At 36.4% G+C, this 25,289-nt stretch overlaps 2 protein-coding genes across 2 annotated transcripts; one reads left to right on the top strand and one right to left on the bottom strand.

The window, feature by feature from the left end:
• Positions 1 to 1,053: 1,053 nt before the first annotated feature.
• Positions 1,054 to 3,201, top strand: LOC117908859 (probable pectate lyase 22). Its single transcript, XM_034822653.1, has 4 exons — positions 1,054 to 1,166; positions 1,285 to 2,034; positions 2,136 to 2,274; positions 2,667 to 3,201. The coding sequence occupies exons 1-4, from the start codon at positions 1,069 to 1,071 to the stop codon at positions 2,889 to 2,891; spliced, it is 1,212 nt and encodes a 403-aa protein (XP_034678544.1). The 5' UTR covers positions 1,054 to 1,068; the 3' UTR covers positions 2,892 to 3,201.
• LOC117908858 (inactive beta-amylase 4, chloroplastic) lies at positions 3,048 to 25,185 on the bottom strand. Its single transcript, XM_034822652.1, has 10 exons — positions 24,903 to 25,185; positions 21,128 to 21,256; positions 20,479 to 20,728; positions 19,882 to 20,102; positions 19,728 to 19,805; positions 19,490 to 19,649; positions 5,978 to 6,231; positions 5,253 to 5,322; positions 4,280 to 4,348; positions 3,048 to 3,351 (listed from the first exon to the last, which is right to left on the bottom strand). Exons 1-10 carry the CDS (start codon positions 25,085 to 25,087, stop codon positions 3,199 to 3,201), a joined length of 1,569 nt encoding a protein of 522 aa, XP_034678543.1. The 5' UTR covers positions 25,088 to 25,185; the 3' UTR covers positions 3,048 to 3,198.
• Positions 25,186 to 25,289: the final 104 nt, after the last annotated feature.

Raw genomic sequence — 25,289 nt, 5'->3', positions numbered from 1 at the left:
CACCCACCCCCCTCCGGCGAGTGGGTCCACAGCTATTTACAAGTTTTCATTAATCAGATTGTTAGCTGCGCCTCCCATCACTGTTCAAACATCATAATCATCATTACACAAATCGCTAGGAGGGGGTCGGACCCCGTTGGTGTACTTTGATTTAAATTAGGAACACTTGACTTCCATTAAGATTTGTAGGATTAAATCCTATTAAATCAAGTAATAAAAGTATAAGAGGATTTCGCTATCTGCTTCTATGATTGAATTAAATTATTCAATATAAGTCTACACTAAACTCAAAAACACACAACATTAATCGTGGTTTCAAGTTTTCTGACACGACCCAATCAAGAGGGTATAAGAGAGCAGCAAACTAATGTAGACATTAATACTCCACTGAGTTTCTGAGGTGCTCATTTCAAATGCTATTAAATAGCCTTACAAGAGTAGCCTTGATTCTATAGGACACTGGCCCAGTTTCTTAATCTAAATATAGAAATATTTTCGGTTTTGTGTTAGAACTTAGAAGAAGACTTGTAATTATGAGAGTCAAGAAGAAAGCAAGCACGCGAGTGAATAATCTTTCAGTTTTAAAATATAAAGTTATTGAATACTATAATGGAGCATAAATTGACCATATCAATTGGACTAATTTTTCTCTAAAAATCAATCCAAACACGACTTTTTCCACTCCTAATATTACATGCTCTTTCGGGTAAAGAGAGAAAGAAGTACTGGGTATTATTTTATTTTTTATTTTTTTGTAGTGGAATTTGTCTGGCTTGTAGGGGAACCCAGAAGAAAGAATTAAAGAAAAACCAGTTTGTGCGGTGTTCATTAAATTCCTACACTCTGCTTCAGTTTGCAGAAGTTTTAAAAACTGGAAATTTAATACCAATCCAACAGCTTTAACAAGCTCTTGAATTTTCCACCTAATTTTTTCACTCTCATTCATCTATGGAGCTCTCTGCTTTTGTACCTAAATCCCAGTCACCACTCTCATTTTCAGAGCTTCTGCACCTTGGGTTTTTTTCTATATAAAATGACGCCCATTCACCAACCATTTTGGTCTAAGAAATGTCAGCCTTGTCACTCTCCTTCCTTGTGATTCTCTTATATGTCTCTACTGCATACTCTGCACGTCTCCTACCGCTAGAATCAGAAGCAACAACATGGTGAGTGTTTTTGTTATGATTCAATTGTGTTTTTTTTTTTTTCCAACAGCTGAAAATGCTGTTGGGAATGTGGGGTATTGTGTGGTTTGAACACTTAAGCTTTGTGTTGAACTTACAGGAGCTCAAGAGGAGGAGGAAGTTTGAGAACGGAGCTTGATGAAGTATCATGTAGAACTGGGAACCCCATTGATGATTGCTGGAGGTGTGACCCTGACTGGGAAACCAACAGAAAGATGCTAGCAGACTGTGGTGTAGGGTTCGGGCGCAATGCCATTGGCGGTCGAGATGGTGAGCTTTACGTTGTCACTGATTCAGGCAACGACAACCCTGCCAACCCAATCCCAGGCACACTCAGACATGCTGTCATCCAATACGTGCCGCTGTGGATCGTGTTTGATCATGACATGGTCATCAACCTGAAGGAAGAGCTCATCATGAACTCTTACAAGACAATAGATGGGAGGGGATTCAACATCCAAATAGCCAATGGGGCCTGCATAACCATACAAAACGTGAGCAACATCATCATACATGGTGTCTACATACATGGTTGTGTGCCAACTGGGAACGCCATCGTGAGGGACAGGCCGGATCATTATGGGATGAGAGGGATGACAGATGGGGATGGGATATCGATATTTGGAGGAACGGATATATGGATTGATCATTGTACCCTAGCTGATTGCTACGACGGACTCATTGATGCGGTGTATGGATCTAAATCAATAACCATCTCAAACAACTACATGTTGAATCACAATGAAGCCATGCTCATGGGGCATAGTGATGACTTCCTTGCTGACAAGAATATGCAGGTCACAATTGCCTTCAATTACTTTGGGGAAGGCCTAGTTCAAAGAATGCCCAGGTAACTGAATTAACTACCATTCTGGTAATTAAGGAGTATTTCTTTCCCTTCCTTTTGGAAATAGTTCTGAGCACAAGTGTGTAACTTTTGGATTCTTGTAGGTGCAGACATGGGTATTTCCATATTGTAAATAATGTATACACTGATTGGGAAATGTATGCAATTGGTGGAAGTGCCAATCCAACAATCAACAGCCAAGGAAATGTCTTCATTGCAGGGGATGACAATTCTACCAAGGAGGTAAATTTCAAGATCAAACAATACAACTTAACAAATAGTAAAACTATTCTATCAATTATTTTCCAAGTTGAAAGGGCATGGTTTGGAAGAGATGATAAAATTAGTTTTTCAAACTATCATCTAAATTTCAAGGTAGTGTTTTTAGTAGTTGACTATGGGTTAAATGTAATCCATCCCTTTCAAGGGAGCAAGAGCTACAAAACAAAGGAGCAGAAAATTCAGAAAGATCAAGCCATTGAGTGCCAAATCACTTATAATTTTTTGCCTAAAGCAAACTAAATGGGATTTTGAAAGGTCACTTACCCGCTAGAAGACCAACTTTGAACGGCAGCCAGTCTAATGGATTCTATACCTACTTTCTTATGTCCCAACCAAATTTACTTCACTTTCAGGTGACCAAACGTGAAAGCCTCTTGGGATATGAAGAGTGGAAGGACTGGAATTGGAGATCAGATGGAGATTTGATGTTGAATGGTGCTTACTTTACAGCTTCTGGAGAAGAAGCACCTGCAAGTTACTCAAAAGCATCGAGCATGGTAGCAAGACCAGCTTCACTTTTAACATATATCACTGCATCTGCTGGAGTTCTCAATTGTCAGATAGGCTATGCATGCTAAAATCCAGCCCAAGAAGATATCCAGTTTCATTTTTTTTCTTCCTTTCTTTTTTTGGTGTAAACTAGAATTATAAAAAAAAAAAAAAAAAAAAAAATCAATTGTGTTTAAGTAAATGTCCAAAATTCATTCAATTTTGTTATGTGTGAAGAAAAGGAAAAAAAAAAATTATTGGCTATATTCATGATGGTGAAAGTTACAGAAGCTTTTATATTCACCCTCTAAGGAAAAATGCAGGGAGATTATTCTTGGTAATTTGGTAACACCACAATGTTAAGTGGTTAAATGCTTAAATGGCTTTAAAGTTATTTTACATGTCTGTGCTCATCTTTCTCACAAATGGGACAAAGTTATTCCAATTTTCAGCCCTGAAAATCTTCTCATTCATTCTGAAATAAGTAAATGATCTTACTGCTTCTGCCTGTGGATGATAACAGTTTGCATGTATTTGCCATAATCCAGCCTGCATTAACAAACAATCACATTTTACTTTCTAAAACAAAAGATGGGAGCAAAGAGAGAATAAAAAATAAGAAAGTATATCAATTTATGAAAACAAAGGTGATTTTGATGTTAAAATCCAAAAGAAATTTATTTAGGCTTTTTTCAGATAAAATCCAGGAATAACAGTGGAATTTTCACTAATCAAGCTTTCTTGACCATAGCTTCTCAACAATGTTGTGTTATGTCCAACTGATGTGACACTGGAGTACCACACCAATATTTACGATCATGCATAATATGAATAAGATATAAAAATTGTAACTCGTTCCTCATCATGATAGTTCTATTGCTGTTTGTTCTCCTTTCTAAATAATTATATTATTGAGCCAACAGGCCTAACATAATCACATCTGACCCCACCATGCGGTTTCACTAATACCCACAGGAAGATTGAACTCCTGACCTCTTTGCAGTAACATGTCTATCATTAATTGGGACTCTATCCTCCTAAAAGAATATAAGCCGCCTCCAGAAGGTATTGCACAAGGATATTTCTTAATGGTCTGATTTTCTCTTGCCTATAAAACGAATACTTCTAAGCAACCGCACAACCAGACAAATGCAAAGTAATAACTAAAAGGGTACCAGTAGCAATCAGTTTTGGGATTTTTTTTTTTCACTTTTTAATTCCATTTTTATACTGCATTGTGCTTTTAACATCATAATATTTCCGACTAGTTTATAATCATTACTGAGATTCTCCTTGAATCAGTCATGTCTTTCATGAAGAAGTGGATCAAAATATAGGAACTCCAAAAAGGTCAGAACATGTTGGTTATAAATTGGATAATACCAAAAAAGAAAAAAAAAAAAAACCTGTTTCAAAGCCAGATTGAACTGGCAAAACATGGTATTAAAAATTGTAGGGAGAAAATGGTAATGCCTACCTTATCAAACCGTTCATTGGTATTTCTTCCTGTCAAATGTACTATCCTTTTCTTCGACACAGTCCATATCTGGGTTTAATGAAAATCAACTCAGTGGAAGTAGAATAAATCGATGTAAGAGAACTGCAAGAATGATACAGGCTCTAATAATTTAACGTGTCATAAAACATACTCAACAATCTTGCATTACAATACTTATAACACGTGAAGAACAATTAACATTTCTATTTAAATGGAAATACAGTTTCCAAAGGCAATTATAGCAGTAAAGGAGGTGTATTGAAAAGGAATAGGTGTTTTGCTAAAGAGAATTTGGTGTCCTGAGATTTTGGACATATGGAAAGCAATTGAGAAAAATAACTCGGAAAGCAATTGGTACACCAATTGAAATAAATAAATAAAATTTTATCTGGTGTTAGAAATTGATTGGAAAACACTGACACCAAAATTGCATTTGTATCCATGTATATCTTAGAAAAAAGTTACAATGAAGATTCATCAAAAAATAAAAAGATAGAAATTAGAAAAGGAAACTAATAATATTAAATGTTATACAAGATAAGAGTTATATCTCACAGATGATCTTATGGTTCTCTATTTTGAGAGGATGTGAACATTATCATTTATTACAACCTAGCAAATGTTTGTATGCCAAATCTCAATGCCTTTTGATTGGAAGTGCAAAATATGGGAAGTTCAACAAGGGAAACAAAAATAGTAGAATAGAAGGGAAACAAGCAAGTCAGACAGATGCTGCAATTTCCAACTAGTGTCTCGAACGTGGGATGTCCAGTATACAAACAAAAGTTGACAAACTTTAGATATCGACTTCCTTAATCGATAATGAGATGCAATTTACTTACAAGGACACTGTATATATTTGTATTTAAGCGGTATGAAGAATGGGATGAATAAGCTACAGCCCTTAACCTAAGAAAAGAAGAAGTCTCGATTAATTAAAAAGAATTCATACCTGCTGGAGCAATCTTTCTGGACTGCAAAGATAGGTTGGCGGGGTTTCATTGTCCATCATTTCTAAACAGCTAAAAGAAAAGATTCAAAATGAGAAAGCCAGAAGAGATAGATATCATCTTATCAGACAAAGGAGATAGATTTCACAATCATACAGTTTGTGTGATTTACAAGCAGAATATAGGCAAATATAAAACTCACAGTAAAGTTATTTCTATCTTGTGGTTTTCCATGGAAAAGAAATGGGAAAAACATCTGACAAATGCTGTTTCCTAGATCTAAAAAATCCAATAGACACTTTTCCCTTTACCATTTTTCTTCAATTAATCCAAAAGTAAGTCATCAACTAGTTAGTAAGTTTGAACCAACCAATCTTCACTGAGGTTGCAAAGCCAGGTCCACAGATGACCACTAGCATGTAGCGTGTCCATTATTCTTAGCACAGCATTCCCAGTAGACTGTTCTAATCTTCTAGTACAGTGCATTGCATTAAACAAATACATACATAATTACATATATATATATATATATATATATATATATATATATATATATATATATATATATATATGTATATATAGATGGATAGATGGATAGATGGATGGATGGATATAGATATATAAAGATGATATATAGATGGATAGCTAGATAGATAGAGATAGAGACATAGATACATATATAGAGAGAGAGAGAGTGTGTAAAGAAACTTCAGGATTAGAGTCTCACGAAATATGCAAAGCAGCTCCATGACGAGACAACATTGAAGCCACAGGATCATAACCATCCCTTAGAGCAGTATTGTAGTAACCAGCAGTAAGTTCAGCAGGGTGTGATAGTGTATGGTACCACCAATATATTCCACCAATTTTGGCCACTAATAAAACAGAACTTTTCTTGCTTTCTTGATATTTCTTCAACATATTTGCAGCCTTCGTAAGAATAGCATCCGCATGACGGATCAGCCTACCACTGTACCATTCCTACAAAGAGGTGCAATTGTCAATTTTTTCTTGCTTCATGCAACATGGTCCATAAATGATAAATCAGTTCTCACATTCCTCTGGTGCCGACTACCAAAATGGATTTATGCCCACTTTGAAGAAATAAGCACAGGTCATTTCTCCCAATCCCATATTCCATGATTACAACAAAGCAGGAATAGTACACATTTGTTCCTAATTAAGGGTATACACTTGGTAAAACACAATGCTTAATGCTTAATAACTTGAGATGACTTTTGATTAAATTATGCTTAATTAGATGTTTGGTAAAACTTAATACTAAATGATTTAAGATGATTTGGAGTTAGTTGTTGACTTAAAACTTATTACCTAATTCTTAGGTTAAGATTGTTTGCTAAAACCAACTTAAAATTTTTTCTAAATATTAAAATAGCAGATTTACCCTTGTCGATATTAAGTAATGAGGCTATAAAAGAGAAATAAGGAAAGAAAGAGACATTGACTACAAGGCAAAGGATCTTCGGAATTTAAAACAAAAAAATGTAAATTATTTTGACTTATTATCTCAAGTCATTTTCAACTTTAAGTTATAAAATTAGTTATTTTATCAAACACGGTAGGAGTTGTTTGTTTTTGACTTAAGTCTTATAGCAAGTTACTTAAGATTTGAGACATTTTTAAAGTTGTTTGTTTTTAACTTATCACTTTTTTTAAGATAATTTTGTCCTAATTGTGGAATATAATGTATTTATAGTATACAATCTTTCTTTCCTTTCTTAATATAGGTCACATATATGGTAGTTAGTTCAACCTAGCCTTGTATATATATTTCTCTATTGTAAGAAGTTAATCATATGAATGAGAATTAAGGTTTTCTCTCTCTCTCTTTCAACATGGTATCAGAGCCAAGGGAGAAAACTTTATTCTTTCTGGTTTACCCGTGTAATTAATTCCAGGAATCCGTCCAATGACCGTGTTTCATTCCGGTCACCTTTTCCATCTCCCAAAGCCTTCCGGTCAGCCATATCGTGGTCAGAAAACCCTCATGACCGTCAACATTTTTCCGACGATATTTTCCAAAGACTTTTTCGACGACTTTTTTTTTCGACAATATTCTCCGACACCGACCACATCATCAAGAGCGCAAAGAGGAGATCTGCAACTTTTCTCAAATCACCGGAGCCAAAAACCAATCCACGTGCCTCCCACGCGTCGTTTTTCTCCGGCGGCCTGAATCCCACCCGCCGGCGCGTGAGGGCACGTGGCCCACTTTCTGGTGCTGAGCTTCTACCAGCAGGCTCATCCGGCACCATCTTGCACTTCTAAGCCTCCATCAGTCCTCTCTGAACCCTGCTTCTACATTTTTTTGGCATTTCAGCCTCCGCAAGTCTTCTTCTAGCCTCCTCCGACCTCCCTTTAGGCTCTCTTCGATCCAAACATGATTCAATCTCAGGTGAAGTGGATATGGCGACTAAAAATCCTATTTTTACATCCGTCATCTTTGGATCTCCTACTATCACATCGGAAAAATTGATTGGTAGTGATTATGATGTCCATCTCCGATATCAGGCAACCACATCAGCTTTTATTGCTTCTGTTGCCCAGATCGATAATGTCTCTGTCTGCTTTACTCAATCTCCTTCTCTTGGCCCATGGATTCTAGATTTTGGAGCATCTGATCATATCTCTGGTAATAAACACATTTTCTCCTTTATTGCTACTACCTCTGCCTTACCTACTGTTACTTTAACTAATGGTTCCCAAACTATGGCTAAAGGTATTGGTTTGGCTCATCCTCTTCCTTCCCTACCTCTCCATTCTGTCCTTTATGCCCCTAAGTGTCCTTTTAATCTTATTTCCATCAGCAAAATAACTCGCACTCTTAACTGTCCTATCACTTTTTTTGATAAATCTGTGATCTTGCAGGACCGGAGTACAGGGAAGACGATTGGCGTAGGGCGTGAGTCTCAAGGCCTCTATCACCTCACATCACCTTCATCTCCTGCAGCTTGCATTTCCACCGATGCTCCTCTTCTCATTCACAGTCGTCTGGGTCATCCTAGTCTCTCCTAGTTCCAAAAGATCGTCCCTCGTTTTTCCACTTTGTCGTCGCTTGCATGTGAGTCGTGTCAGCTTGGAAAACATACTTGTATCTCGTTCCCAAAGCGTTTGAATAATCGGGTAAAGTCTCATTTTGAACTTGTCCACACTGATGTTTGGGGTCCATGTCGGATCGCGTCTACTTTAGGATTTCAGTATTTTGTCACTTTCACTGATGACTATTCAAGATGTACTTGGTTATTTTTAATGAAAAATCGAGCTGAGTTATTCTCTATTTTCCAGAAATTTTATGTTGAAATCCAAACACAATTCAATGTTTCTATTCGAGTGTTATGCAGTGACAATGCTCGGGAATATTTTTCTACACCCTTTACTTCTTTTATGTCCTAACATGGGATCCTCCATCAATCATCTTGTGCTCATACTCCTCAACAAAATGGGGTTGTTGAACGTAAAAATTGACATCTTGTTGAGACAGCTCATACCCTCCTTCTCCGTAGTCATGTTCCTTTTCGTTTTTGGGGGGATGTTGTTCTTACAGCCTGTTACTTGATTAATCGTATGCCCTCATCTATATTACATGACCAAATCCCTCATTCCCTCCTTTTTCCTACCCAACCTCTTTATTTGAGTTCCTCCTCGTGTCTTTAGCTGTACTTGTTTTGTTCATACTCTCACACCTGGACAGGACAAGCTCTCTGCCAAGGCTACGAAATGTATCTTCTTGGGATACTCTCGACTTCAAAAGGGCTATCATTGTTATTCCCCTGACACTCATCGTTATTTTCTCTTCGCTGATATCACCTTCTTTAAGGACTCTCCATTCTTCTCATCCTCTAAATCTCTTCCCATTTCTGAAGTATTGTCACTTCCCTATATATCCCCCATTTAGATGCGCTCTCTCCTCCTCTTCAGGTTTATCATCATCGACATCGTGTTGTTGTTCCTCCTCTCTCTTCAGCTGAGGTGCCTACTCACCTCCTGTCCCACCGATTTTTCCTACCCCGGCCCTGTCATCTACTAACCATTTGCCTATTGCTCTTCGGAAAGGTAATTGATTTACTCGTAATCCTCATCCTTTTTATAATTTTTTGAGCTACCATCGATTATCTTCATCCTATTCTGCCTTTGTCTCTACTTTATCCTCTATTTTTCTTCCTAAGAGCACTAGTGAGGCACTTTCTCATCCTGTGTGGCGATAGGCAATGGTTGATGAAATGGCTGCTCTACACTCCAATGGCACATGGGATCTTGTTTCTTTACCTCCTAGTAAATCTACAGTTGGATGTCGTTGGGTCTACACTGTTAAAGTTGGTCCTGATGGTCAGGTTGATTGCCTTAAGGCCCGCTTGGTTGCTAAAGGTTATACTCAGATTTATGGTTGTGACTATGGTGACACCTTCTCTCCTGTTGCCAAGATTGCTTCTGTTCGCTTATTTCTCTCCATGGCAGCTATGTGTCATTGGCCTCTTTATCAGTTGGATATTAAGAATGTTTTCCTTCATGGTGAACTTCTCGAGGAAGTGTATATGGAGCAACCACCCGGTTTTGTTGCTCATGGGGAGTTTGGTTTAGTGTGCAAGTTACGACACTCTTTATATGGCTAGAAACAGTCTCCTCGCGCATGGTTTGGGCGTTTTAGTTCAATTGTTCAAGAGTTTGGAATGCTTCGGAGTGAAGCAGATCATTCAGTTTTCTATCATCATAACTTTTCAAGCCAGTGCATCTATTTGGTAGTTTATGTGGATGACATTGTCATTACAGGCAGTGATCAGGAGGGTATCCAAAGACTAAAGCAATACCTTTTGAACCACTTTCAAACCAAAGACTTGGGCAAACTCAAGTACTTTCTAGGACTTGAAATAACTCAATTCAGTTCAGGTGTGGTTATGTCACAAAGGAAGTATGCCTTAGACATCTTGGAAGAAACAGGTATGTTAGACTGTAAACCTGTTGACACTCTTATGGATCCAAATGTCAAACTTGTACCAAGACAGGGGGAGCCTTTAAGAAATCCTAGGAGATATCGACGAGTTGTAGGCAAACTGAACTACCTTACCATCACTCGGCCAGACATCTCTTTTCCTGTGAGTGTGGTTAGTCAATTTCTACAGTCACCATGTGACAACCATTGGGATGTTGTAATCCGCATTCTTCGATATATTAAAGGAACACCAGGCCAAGATATGTTGCATGAAGACAAAGGTCATACCCAAATTGTTGGTTACACAGATGCAGACTAAGTTGGTTCACCCTCAGATAGGCGTTCCACCTTAGGGTATTGTGTTTTTATTGGAGGTAACTTAATATCCTAGAAGAGTAAGAAACAAGATGTAGTGGTCAGATCAAGCGCCGAAGCTGAGTATCAAGCTATGGCTTTGGCAACATGTAAACTCATATGGTTGAGGCAACTCCTTTATGAATTGAGATTTGGAAAAGATAAACAAATAAAGCTAGTCTGTGACAATCAGGCCGCATTACATATTGCATCCAATCTAGTCTTTCATGAAAGGACCAAGCATATTGAAGTTGATCGTCACTTCATTAGAGAGAAGATCGCATCATGGTGTATTGCTACAAGTTTTGTTAATTCAAATGATCAACTAGCAGACATCCTCACTAAATCTCTTAGAGGTACTAGGATTAAATACATTTATAACAAGTTTGGTGCATATGACATATATGCTCCAGCTTGAGGGGGAGTGTTGAATATAATGTATTTATAGTGTACAATCTTTCTTTCTTTTCTTAATATAGGTCACATATATGGTAGTTAGTTCAACCTAGCCTTGTATATATATTTTTCTATTGTAAGAAGTTAATCATATGAATGAGAATTAAGGTTTTTTCTCTCTCTTTCAACACTAATTAAGAAAGTCAATTTTTTTTTTTACTTTTATCTTAATGGAAAAAGTCATCTTTTTTTCTTTTCTCTTTTCAACTTAACTTTATTATAATACTCAAATCTAATTCCTCACACAAAATAAAACAAAATTCATTTTTGAAAATTTTAGATATCTTTTGTTTTAAAAACGAATTAAGATACATCACTTTTATGCAATGTGAATGAGAAATGAATTTAATATAAATTAGCAAAGTTATGATCAAGAAAAAATTGCATATGACTAGAACATGTTTTGCCCTTGAGGCTTGACTCAAGTGATGAAGGATCAGGAGGTTTGTGGGATGTTCCAGGTTCCAGTCCAAATGGGGACAAAAATTTACCTATAAAGAAATGATTTTATTTTTGTTCTTTTTTTTTTTCATTTCTCAAGAAAATTTAAATCTAGAATTTTCTCATGATTTATTACTTAAAAATGAAACTAACAACATAAAAATTACTCAATTTGGATGAAAATTATTTTAAAATAATTTCACAAAATTCAACAATTGAAATTGAAATCAAAATTCTACCACATGAAGCCATTATTTTTCCCTTATAATTCATCTAATTCTCAACAAAATTAAATTCCATAAATTTAGGTAAATTTCTCATTGAACACTAAAAATCATAAAATTTAAATTAAAAATAACTTTACTGCAAATTTTCAAGATTCAACCTTTTACTACACTACAAAACCAAAATAAATTAACAATCATCAATTCTAATGAATTTTTTTAATTAGAACTTCAAAACATAATTCACACTTATTTAGTTATCTACTAGAATCAACAATTCTAATTAATTTTGAGCTGACGACAGTCATGCACCACCTACTTCTGCATTCCCAATGGCATCCCTCTCTTTCAAGACGAAAAGTACAAAGTAAGAAATTGCTACTTTTCCTCCAATTAAAATTAAAAAAATTAATGAATTTCTCAACAACTGAACACATATTTTAATTACAAATCAATATATCCAAAGATACACTACATAAAAAACAAATGTTAATTTAGAAAACTTCTAACATTCTCTTAACAACCAAGCACAATTAGAAATTCTAATTATCATCCAATTACCAATTTCCTACTAATTACATAATTAATAATTATAAATTTTTATTATCGTAATAAATTATGATATCTTAGGACATTTGGAAATATATTAAACTATTTTTTTTTTCAAATTATTACTTTTTAAATTAAAATAAAAAGAAATAGAAGAATTAATTTTATAAATGTTTTAAATATATAAAAAATAAATAGATTTAACACTTAACAATATTCAAACATTAATAAAAATAAACAACTTAACACTTAACAACATTAAAACACTAACAAAAAATAAACAAACAGTTAATGATATTTAGCTTTATTCAAATTTAAATCAAGTCCAAATCCATTCAAATCTCAAAAAAACAAACAAACGAACACCACCTTAATATACTAAATGACTTCAATTAAGTCTGTTAGATAGTGTACAATTATTTCAGTTATTACTTTTCCTTTTTTTTTCCTTATTATATTGTGGGTCCCACTAGCATGTATGTATATACCTAAGTCCAATGTGTATTATTACTAGTTTTTAATAACAAAAATTAGGGTTTCTCCATTTTCTCTCTTTTCGCAAAGTCATCAGAGCCTAGGGAGAAAAAAAAAAAAAAACCTAATTATTTCCGGTTTATCCGTGAATCAATTTTGGGAAACCTTTCAGTGACCGTATTTCATTCTGGTCACCTTCCCCATCTCCTAAAGCTTTTCGGTCAACCGTATTGCCTTAGAAAACCCTCACCGCCGGCGACTTTTCCGGCAAAGTCCTTTTCCGACACCGACCATACCATCAGGTGCACAAGGAGGAGATCTTCAAGTTTTGTCAAAGCACCGGAGGGAGAATCTCAATCACGCGCTGTCCAGGCGTGTTTCTTCTCCAGCGGCTTGAACCTCACGCGCCGGCGCGTGAGGGCGCGTGGAGCACTTTCTGGCAACATGCTTCCACCTCCAGCCTCGCCTGAGGCCGTCTAGCCACTCTCCATCTGTGCTTGTGCCATCCAAGCCCTGCAAGTGCATTTTTTTGGGGTTTTTGTCTCCCTCGGCCCTCTAAATAGCCTTTCCGGCCACCTCCGGTGACTTCCTCTCCACCCCGAGCCCTGCACGTGTCTTACAAAGTGTTCTTCTACCCTTCCAGTAGTGTCACATTTATTTTTCTTTACTATTTGGTCTCTCACAGCCGCGGATCCTTGGTTTTTCTTCTTTCAGCCACGATTTGAAGCCGTATTAAGGCTCTCTTTGATCCAAACATATTTCGTTCTCCAGATAAGTATAGATATAGCTACTAAAAGTTCCATTTTTTCCTCTGTTATATTTGGATCTCCTATGATTACTTCGGAGAAATTGGTTAGCAGTGAAAATTATTTGTCCTGGTCTGCCTCTGTGGAGCTTTGGTTTATGGGTCAAGGTTATGAGGATCACCTTGTTACGCAGGAGACGGATATCCCTGAGGTTGACAGAGTACAATGGAGGAAGATAGATGCACAGTTATGTAGTGTGTTATGGCAATCAGTTGATCCTAAGATTTTGCTTCATCTTCGGGCCTACAAAACATGCTTTAAATTTTGGAATCAGGCGAAAGGGCTATACACGAATGATATCCAACGTCTTTATAAGGTGGCTTCTTCTATTGTCAATGTCAGACAACAAGACATGGATTTATCTACTTATATTGGTCAGATTGCCTCTCTTAAGGAAGAATTCTTGACCGTGATGCCTCTTACTACTGACGTTGGGGATCAATGAACACAGATTGACAAGTTCTTCATGGTTCTTATGCTTATTGGCCTCCGTTCAGATCTTGAGACCGTCCGCGATTAGATTCTTGGCAATTCCTCCGTTCCATCCTTGGATGATGTGTTTGCTCGCCTCCTCCGTATCTCCTCCACTCAGACTTTACCATCTAATAACACTTCAGATTCTTCTATGTTAGTTTCTCAAACTAACTCTCGAGGAGGACGCAGTGGTAACCGAGGTAGAGGCCAACGTCCTCATTGCACCTATTGCAATAAGCTTGGCCACACTCGTGATCGGTGTTATCAGTTACATGGGCGGCCTCCCCTGCCCACATGGCCCAATCATCTGATCCTCAGCCGCCTCAACCTCCGAGCTCCTCCACATCTCAGGGTATTTCCCTCACTGACAGTGAGTATGATGACTATCTCCGCTATCAGGCCACCAAGTCAGCTTCTGTTACTTCTGTTGCCCAGATTGGTAATGCTTCTACTTGTCTTACCCACACATCTTCTCTTGGACCTTGGATTCTAGATTCTGGCGCTTCAGATCACATATCTGGTAATAAGGATCTTTTCTCTTCTAGTACTACTACCTTTACCTTACCTACTGTTACCTTAGCTAATGGTTCTCAAACTGTGGCTAAAAGCATTGGTTTGGCACATCGTCTCCCTTCTCTACCTCTTACTTCTGTCCTTTATACTCCTGAGTGTTCCTTTAATTTTATCTCCATCAGCAAAATCACTCGTACTCTTAACTGTTCTATTACTTTTTCTGATAAATTTGTGACCTTGCAGGGCCGGAGTACGGGAAAGACGATTGGCATAAGACGTGAGTCTCAAGGCCTCTATCACCTCACATCGCCTTCAACTCCTGCAGTTTGCATTTCCACTAATGCTCCCCTCCTCATCCACAGTCGCATGGGCCACCCTAGTCTATCCAAATTCCAGGAAATAGTCCCTCGTTTTTCATCTTTGTCGTCACTTGCGTGAGTCTTGTTACCTTGGGAAACATACTCGTGTCTCGTTCCCAAACCGTTTGAATAATCGGGCAAAGTCTCCTTTTGAACTTGTCCACACTGATGTTTGGGGTCCTTGTCGGACCTCGTCTACTTTAGGATTTCAGTATTTTGTCACTTTCATTGATGACTAATCTCGATTTACTTGGTTATTTTTAATGAAAAATTGAGCTGAGTTATTCTCTATTTTCCATAAATTTTATACTAAAATCCAAACCCAGTTCAATATTTTTATTCGTGTGTTACGCAGTGACAATGCCATGGAATATTTTTCTGCACCATTTACTTCATTTATGTCCCAACATGGGATCCTTCATCAGTCTTCTTGTGCTCATACTCCTCAACAAAATGGGGTAGCTGAACGTAAGAAATGACATCTTATTGAGACAACTCGTACTCTCCTTCTCCATAGTAATGTTCCTTTCCGTTTTTAAGAGACATTGTTCTTACAACATGATATTTGATTAATCGTATGCCCTCATCTGTATTACACGATCAGATTCCTCATTCCCTTATTTTCCCTGACTAACCACTTTATTTCTGTCCTCCTCATGTTTTTTGTTGTACTTACTTTGTTCATATTCTCACTCCTGGACAGGACAAACTTTATGCCAAAGCCACAAAATGCATCTTCTTTGGATACTCCAGACTTCAAAAGGGTTATCGTTGTTATTCCTTTGAGACTCATCGCTACTTTCTCCCTGCTGATATCACCTTCTTTGAGCACTCACCATTCTTCTCCACCTCTGAGTCTCTTCCTATTTCTGAAGTCTTACCCCTTCCCATTATCTCCCCACCTGATGCAGTGTCTTCTCGCCCACTTCAGGTTTATCATCGCCGTCATCATGTCGTTGTTCCTCCTTCTTTGGCCGAGGTACCTACTGACTCACTTCCTATCCCTTCGGCTTCTCCTGCCTCGGCTCTGCCTCCTTCTGCTGACTTACCCATTGCTCTTCGAAAAGGTAATTGATCTACTCGTAATCCGCATCTCATTTACAATTTTTTGAGTTACCATCGATTATCTTCACCCTATTCTGCATTTGTTTCTATTATATATTCTGTTTCTCTTCCCAAGAGCACCCCTGAGGCTTTTTCCCATCTAGGCTGGCGACAGACAATGATAGATGAAATGACTGCTTTACGCTCCAATGACACTTGGGATCTTGTTGTTTTACCCTCTGGTAAATCTACAGTTGGTTGTCGTTGGGTCTACACAGTTAAGGTTGGCCCTGATGGTCAAGTTGATCGCCTTAAGGCCCGCTTAGTTGCTAAAGGCTATACTCAGGTTTATGGTTCTGATTATGGTGACACTTTCTCTCCTGTTGCCAAGATAGCTTTTGTTCGTCTATTGCTCTCCATGGCTGCTATGCGTTCTTGGCCTCTTTATCAGTTAGATATTAAAAATGTTTTCCTTCATGGAGATCTTGCTGAGGAAGTTTATATGGAGCAACCGTCTGGTTTTGTTGCTCAGGGGGAGTCCGGTTTAGTGTGCAGGTTACGTCGTTCTCTATATGGCTTGAAACAATCTCCTCGAGCATGGTTTAGCCGTTTTAGTTCTGTTGTTCAAGAGTTTGGCATGTTTCGCAGTACAACAAACCATTCCATTTTCTATCATCATAACTCTTCGGGGCAGTGTATTTATCTGGTATTTTATATGGATGACATCGTTATTACAGGTAGTGATCAGAATGGTATTCAGAAACTAAAGCAACACCTTTTCACCCACTTTCAGACTAAAGACTTGGGGAAACTCAAGTATTTCTTAGGGATTGAGATAGCTCAATCCAGTTCCGGTGTGGTTATTTCCCAAAGGAACTATGCTTTAGACATCTTGGAAGAAACCGGTATGTTAGACTGTAAACCGGTAGACACTCCTATGGATCCAAATGTCAAACTTATACCAGGACAGGAGGAGCCTTTAGGAGATCCTGGGAGATATCGGCGACTTGTCGACTTGTAGGTAAATTGAACTATTTCACCATTACTCGTCCAGACATTTCTTTTCCTGTAAATGTTGTTAGTCAATTCCTACAATCACCATATGATAGCCATTGGGATGTTGTAATCCGTATTCTTCGATATATCAAAAGCACATCAGGCCAAGGTGTGTTGTACAAGAACAGAGGTCATACCCAGGTTGTTGGTTACACAGATGCAGATTGGGTTGGCTCACCCACAGATAGACGTTCCACTTCCGGGTATTGTGTTTTTATTGGAGGTAACCTAATATCCTGGAAGAGTAAGAAACAAGATGTAGTGGCAAAATCTAGTACTGAAGCCGAGTATCGAGCTATGGCTCTGGCAACATGTGAACTCATATGACTAAAACATCTTCTTCGGGAGTTGAGATTTGGAAAGGATGAACAGATGAAGCTCATCTGTGACAACCAAGTCGCTTTGCATATTGCATCAAATCCAGTCTTCCATGAAAGAACCAAACACATTGAAGTTGACTGTCACTTCATTAGAGAGAAGATCGCATCAGGATGTGTGATGACTAGTTTTATCAATTCAAATGATCAACTAGCAGATACTTTTACTAAATCTTTCAGAAGTCCTAGAATTAAATACATTTGTAACAAGCTTGGTGCATATAACATACATACTCCAGCTTGAGGGGGAGTGTTAGATAGTGTACAGTTGTTTCAGTTATTTACTTTTTCTTTTTTTCCTTATTGTATTGTGGGTCCCACTAGCATGTATATATATACCCAAGTCCAATATGTATTATTAATAGTTTTTAATAACAAAAATTAGGGATTCTCCCTTTTCTCTCTTTTCACAAAGTCATTAAGTTATTAGGTCATATTAAATCATAAAGCACAATTACTAAACATCCTCTGAAATTAACTTAAAACTCATTACTTAATTCTTAGTTCAAGTATTAAGGTTATTTAGTAAAACCAACTTAAACTTTTTCTAATATTAAATTAACATATCCTCATTAATATTAAAAAATGGATTTTGTTTATCAAAACTTCGTATTAAAAAGTATTGTAAAAGCATACGAAGTTACATAAATAACTAAAAAAAAATAACTTATCATAAAAAAAATACACCACATAATATAGTACAATAATACCAAAAGATAAAAAAAATATTTATAATTCTACTTACATAAAATCAATTAAAATTTGTAATTTGACAAATTCCCTAAATATAAAAATATTTGGCATATTACTTTAATATGTCAAATATTAAAGTAAGAATGAGTACTGCTAGAGATGGAAGAATTCTTCTAGTTGAGCTCAATTGTTGAAGCCAAGGGAGGTTGCTGAAATGGAGGAAATCACATATGGGTAATTATGGCAAAATATATTTGAGGAGAAAAGTTATTTATTTGACTTCTTACTTTTACAACCAGCGCTACGCGAGCTCAATTGTTGAAGCCAAGGGAGGTTGCTGAAATGGAGGAAATCACATATGGGTAATTATGGCAAAATATATTTGAGGTGAAAGGTTATTTATTTGACTTCTTACTTTTACAACCAGCGCTACGCTTGGCTTGGGGACCAAATAGCAAGTACAGGTAGAAGAGGTAGAGGTACAAAACGCGTGAGTCAGTGCCCGGATCAATCAATTCATTCACATAGAAGAAAGTAGTCATTTTAATTTTAAGTTGCAATATTAAGTTATTTTAATAAATATATTTATGTGTTTATTGACTTAAAATAAGTTAATAATTATATGAAGTCATTAAGTTGATATACCAAATTTTATCTAAGTTTTAACTTAATGGGAAACATGAGTTTCAACCATGAAAAATTTTACAAACTCTGTTTACTTTAGATCTTTACCATTGCAATAAATAACTACAAAACTATCTTTATGTCCTAGCATTTGATACATTCCAGCATCCTGAAAAGGAATTTTTACTATCCTTCCATACTAGCTCTCTTAATTCTGTTTGACAATAATTGTAAACATCAAATTATATGATTTCTATGAATGTAAAACTATCAAATGGTTAGTTTGCAAAGGCAGCTCACCCAACCAACACTCCAACCACCCATCACTACACCATGGGGAGAAAAACTAGGTTCTTCTCAGCAAAATATTGATGTTTTATTTTGCAGATAAGATCTGCATACAAATTATACACCCAAACACAAAGTTGTAGATGAGTGGTAAAATTTGACCCACCATCCCCATTCAGAAGTTTTTGAAATTAATTAATATAATGTTAATTTATGGTGAACCCTACATGTTTTAACTGTAAAGATAATTGTGAATGTTGATATATCACAAGTCAAATATAAAGTTGGAAAATGGTTTTTTTTTTTTTTTTTTTTTCTTTTTGCACAAAGTTTTCCCATCTCAAATCCCTCTTTTAAGACAATGCAATCTTATTTTTGAAATTAAAAAATAACAATAGCCATTTGTTTATAAATGAAGGTAAAACTTATGGTTGCATCATCAGAGATGGTGTCAAGATAGAAAAACTTTTTACACAAGGCTGTGTTCCACAAAGTTTTAGTTATGCACATTGGTAATACAAAAAAGTTCAAACCAGAAAATTGCACATAGGATACGTACAAGAAAAAAACGACCATAGTCAGAAAGAAAGCTTTCCTGTCCTTCTTCAAAGAAAGGGGCCCCAGATGGAAGGCTGTTGTAATAACCAGCATTCTGCGGCCCCTTATCTCCCCACTGAGGCTTTCCTTCCTGGCATGCAGCAATCTTCAGGTCCCTCATCCTGTAAGTAAAACAAGCTTTTTAATAGTGACAATCTAAACTGAGTGGATATCACAGGATGAAATAGTATATAACCTACATGTACTTGTCATAACACTGGAATTCACCAATCCCAGGAAATCTCCATCTACCATCACCAAAAGGATGTGCTGGATACCTGCATGTGATCTTCCATAAGATAAAGTCTGCGCCTGCTTCATACCTGTGGATGTGTTACAAATCTGGAAAAGTACCTAAGTTCCCCAGAAGGACCAAGGCCAACACTTATTTCTTCGATCACACTTCCAATAAATGATTCAAATTTATTAATAAAACTGAACATGAAGTCTTCATAACATTGGAGAGCAGTCCGGCCACAAAACAAAGGAAGTTCATCCACCCCTAGTGTAAGATAATCATCATTGGAAAAACCATTTTGGTCTCGATAATAAATATCCTTATTGAGATCTCCAATCTGAAAAGAGAAACATGTACTAGCTTTCATGATCTAGGTTCATGTTCTAAAAAGGATGCAAACAAATATATATTGCCATTAACTGCCACTGTTCTCTCATAAAACTTTCAATGCATAAAATAGCACACATGCAGAGGATACACCTAGGAAAAGATGAAGATGAAGATGTAGGATAGTGTACATCGCATAAGACCATTTAAATCTAGAACATTCTCCATGACTTTGAATAAAGCATATGTATCAAACAATCTAGAAAGTTTTGGCACCTTGGATGCCAGAGGTCACAAGTCTGATAGTTTGCCCTAGGAGATTTTCAAGGATGTATCAACATGGGAACATTAAATCAACCAGAGATGACCAAGTAAAACAAACATACCTCTACAATCCATAGAGGAAGACTGACACCCCCTTTCACTCTGGACGAGGAGTGCATGTTTGAGTGGAAAGATAAGGCAACATGCAACTTCAACCCTGACTCAGATATCAATTTGAAAAGCTCTTCATAGAGAGACCAATTATATACAAAAGGAGAAAAACGCTCTACAATGCCCCACCAAACCTCAACTGCAATGCCATGGACACCTGCCAACTTGAGTGCTTTTAGTGACATGGTTAAGGCCTTGATTCTGAAACAGCAACAAGCAATGCATAGAGATGTTTTTGTCACCAATACGTATTGAAAATAATATACAATTATAGAAATAGAAGGAGTGTGTGTGTGTGTGTGTGTGTGTGTGAGAGAGAGAGAGAGAGAGAGAAAGAGATCAAGATTAAAATGGTTTGCATCTTATATTAGGAAATGGCCCCAGTGGCTACCCTAAGCCCATTGCTAGTGCATTCTTTTTTATTTAGAAGAGGTATATGGTGGAAATGGAGGTCATCTCTTAATTCAGGTAGGTCCACCAGTGTTCTAATTGCATCAGAAATTCAACAATCTTTCTCCAACATTCATGGTCAATAGCTTTCTATAACTTTGATGTACACAGTGTTTTAAATGTCTGTCAACTGAAAGCATAAAAACTCACCTTCTAATCCTGGGGGCCCCAGAAGTGTCGATGCCAAATGAGTCAACAGGCATCATCACAAAGATGGGTACCCTCTTATGTCCTGGTGTTTCCAATGTTGTGGATCTTGATTTCTCCCGGGCATCCATGCTGCAAGACACAATTAACATGTAACAAATGCTTGGGTAAATGAATATCTTCCCTTCTATTGATACTGATGATATTAATAATAAGTATAAGAGAATGTGTGTTAATTAGAATATTTTACCACAGGTATCTATAAAATCCAGAAATTAGGAAAAAATATTTAAATTGACAGCAATTTATTTTAGACAGAAAGACATCATGAAGAAATAACAAGTTCAGTACAAGGTCATATGTAAATGCTTATTTGTTAATTGTATACTAGTATCAGGTTCTTAAAGTTTAACTTAAATATCAAAATCAATTACTCCAGCAACCTTAACAAGTATAAGATCAGGGAACTCTGTCCTATAGCTTTAGCCATAAACATGGGGTACAAAAGGATCCGGAAAATGGAGTGAAACAACTTCTATGTCAAATCCACTAGGTTTAGATAGTTCCTAAACATGTACACTATGATTTATGACCAGGCAACATATAAGCAAGGTATGGCTACATAGGATCAAAAGAGTGCTATCCAGAGCATATAGATTCACAATCAACTCAAGTTCCAACCCTTGAGGTTTCTAAAATTTAATCTGAGGCCAATATTAACCTAATATACATTAGAGCTTATTTTGAAAGGTTGACATAAAATAAAATCATGATGTCTCAACCTTAAAAAACTTCATTGCAAGTACTTGGAGTCAGCTAAAGAAATTCTTTTTGGAATTTTCTTTCTCCAAGGCCATACTTTCTGAAACCAGCCATCCCACCAGTGAATTAAGTGTCCTAAAAGCTCTTCATGAAATGTGCATGGTGAGTCCTAGACCTTGTAAAGTTGTTGCCTGCAGTTTATCCCCTATGTTAACTCCAAACCAGTGTAAAGTGTTGAAACCTATAATCTACTGCTATGGCGATTGTTGTCTCACACATTACATTTTGATTGTGTATTCCCATGCTTACAAGGTTGCTCCATGACACAACTAAGACCAACACCTTCATTGACCAATGAGAGCAAAGCCAGAGGCAGTAAGCCTTGTATATTCCATAATTTTATTTCTTTAAAAATAAAAATAAAAAATAAAAAACAACAATCTCATTGTATTAAAATGGCAAGCACATAGAAGGAAGAAAAATCTTTCCAAAATAAACAATAGCTAATCAAAAAGAGAACAGCATGCATGCATTGCTCCTTCAAGAAACAAAACAAACCACATATGGCTTAAAGAACAAAAAACAATGTACACATGCAGAAAATGTTCTCTACACTTGAGGAGGTAAAAAGCCCCCTGCTTTGCTCCTTGTTTGGCTACATGGTCTGCAACTTAATTAGCCAAGAGTGGAACCCAAGAAAAAGAATATCTCGATTCTATAATAATGCAAGGGCATCCATCAAACTTGCATGAACCTCTCTACCTATTAGATACTCAAGAAATAGCAATTGATGAATCTCCTTCACGTTTAGGTTAGAAATACCCAAGTGTTTGGCTCACAGTAAACCTTCCAAGCGAGTAAATATCTCTGCCTTGGTGATCAACCCTCCCACGTAGGTTTAGGGTAAGCCCTCAATACCGCACCACAATGGCCTCTCAACACACCTTCTATGCCTAACTACCCTAGGCTGCCCAAAGAGCATCCATCAAAGTTTAGGTTTATTGAACCCTCAGGCGGCAAGACACCAAGGGCAGTCTTCTCACCTAAAACCTCTTAAGGAGCAAAATTGGTCCCAATCTAGTAGAAGAAGGCTCATTGGAGAGCTCATAAAGGGGCATCAAAAACAGAAAAGAAAAGAGAAGAAAATTCCACAACTCTCTTTGCAACCAAACAAAGCAATCATTGCCTCAAAAATTCCACAATTTTCTTCACAACCAAACAAAACAACCACTACCTCAAAAATTATCATAACAAAAATCAAGCAACAAAATAAAGCAGTTAAACTACACACAAACATACATGCATATACTTACACATGCACACATAAATAATACATATATATTTCCTTATCATTTCATTTGGCTAGTGAAAAATTGCACGGAATAGAAGAAACAAACATCTCCATCTCAAATTTATCATCCTTTACTGGCTGAACTCTCAATGCACTTATATTCTCATCAGTTGAGCAGCAAACTCCATTTCTCACAAATGAAACAAACAAAATTTCTCATCAATTTATAGAAAGATCAAATAAAATAAAAAGAAAAAACAAAATTAAAAACAGAAACAAAAACCTCCAGTAGCCTGAGCTTTCCAAGTTCTCAACACACCTATATAAGGTTCAGTTGTTTAGGTTTCCATTTCTCACAAACCAAAACAATATAATTTTCTGTCCTGTTCCAAAATTTTCTTTGCTCGTAAAATGAACTGAATAAAGCAACCACTGCCTTGAAAATTATCATCATGATTTAAAAAAAAAAATGCAACAGCCATTTCAACTAGATAAGCATACAGATATAGATGCTAAGTATACTGGAAAAATAAAAAAATTAAAGTTAACCCTGCACAATAAGTTTGCACTAGTATCAAATCTAGCTAAGAGGCTGCATAATGCTTCTTGAAGATAGTTGAAGCCTCCCACTTATGCAAGGGATCATGGCAACTCTATCTTCGGGATTCAACTTAACTCAGACTTTATGTTGGTCCTCCTAACTCTTGCACTAATTGGCAAGAACCAAGAACCAAGTACCTCAACCTCTTTTCAAGATATCTGGGAAAATTCTCTTACACAAAAACATCATAATAAAAGATTCTATGATAAATCTTAAGGTAATGTCTGGTTTTGGAAAATTTGAGGGAATACAAGGGAAAGAAAATAGAGATGAAAAGTGGATTGAAAAGAAAAAATGAAGGAAAATAAAAATTAGATTGAAACACAATGACTTATTTCTAGATAATACTTTAAACTCAATTCACTTATTTTTCCTCCTCTATTTAAAAATTAAATAATTTAAAACTACATTAATTTCTGACTAATTTTAATTTTAATTACGTTTGATTTTCTTTCATATTTGTCATAGTAAAACCAAATATGAGAAAATAATTTTTTTCCTCGGTATTTTATTTCTTTTCTTAGTAATTTCAGGGAACCAAAGATAGCCTAAACTTTTTCATTCAAAAAAAAAATTATTTTCTCCACTTTCCATGTTATAAAAGCTTCCTAAATGTTATATAAATAATGTTTTCTGATTCAAATAACGTTAATTCATGTTAGTAAGCCAGATATATAGATTGCATTAATGAAAAAACATGTGTCATTACATGAAACTTTATTGAATCCCGTGGAAATATGTAGTCTCACTGGAAACATATGTAAAATTTTTCAAATCCAGGTAAACAACCAAAAAGACACTCCAGACACCTATTTGCATAACTTCCTAAAATCATCACAAGCTACTAAATACCAAAGTTATATGCTTATAAATTAAGCGAACTAATACTGTTCCATTTCTTCCGCAGTTTTCTCCGTTTGGTTAGTTAGAGATTGCAGGAAAGCAAAATAAACAAAAAAACTTCAACCTCAGATTTCTCTAATTCACCACCTCTAACCTCTCAACACACTAATGTTCGGCTCAGATGAGCTGAGCTCTCCATAATTCCATTTCTGAGAAACTAAAAACAAACAAATTTTGCTTTGTTATCCAAAATTTTCTTGGATCGGAAAATGAGAGTTGACCTGAAAATGCAGTTGTTGGCGGCGATGGATCGCCAAATGAAGAGGCCATTGTGTTTGAAGAGAGGAATCATCGAAACGTTTCGGAGATTTTTTCGGATTCGTGATCTCTTATCGAAACGCGCTCCTCTGAAACCATAGATTCCTCGCTCCGTACACTTGCAAGCGACTCCTCCATTTTCAGCCATTCTACTCTTCGATCTCCCCGCAGAGAGGAGCTAACTTGACTGAATTTTCCTCCATGTCTCGTTCATGCATCTTTCTTATTTGATTTTTTTTTTGCCCTTTAGCCCTGGGGTTCTGCTACATTCTCGAAATGTCCTTATCTAACAATTTTCATAATTCAAAATTCATAATAATAATAAATATAAAATATAAAAGAATTTTGAA

Source organism: Vitis riparia, chromosome 19 (assembly GCF_004353265.1).
Source record: "Vitis riparia cultivar Riparia Gloire de Montpellier isolate 1030 chromosome 19, EGFV_Vit.rip_1.0, whole genome shotgun sequence".
NCBI lineage: Eukaryota > Viridiplantae > Streptophyta > Magnoliopsida > Vitales > Vitaceae > Vitis > Vitis riparia.
Note: the sequence above shows the minus strand (reverse complement) of the source record. Positions and strands in the feature narration are given on the sequence as shown.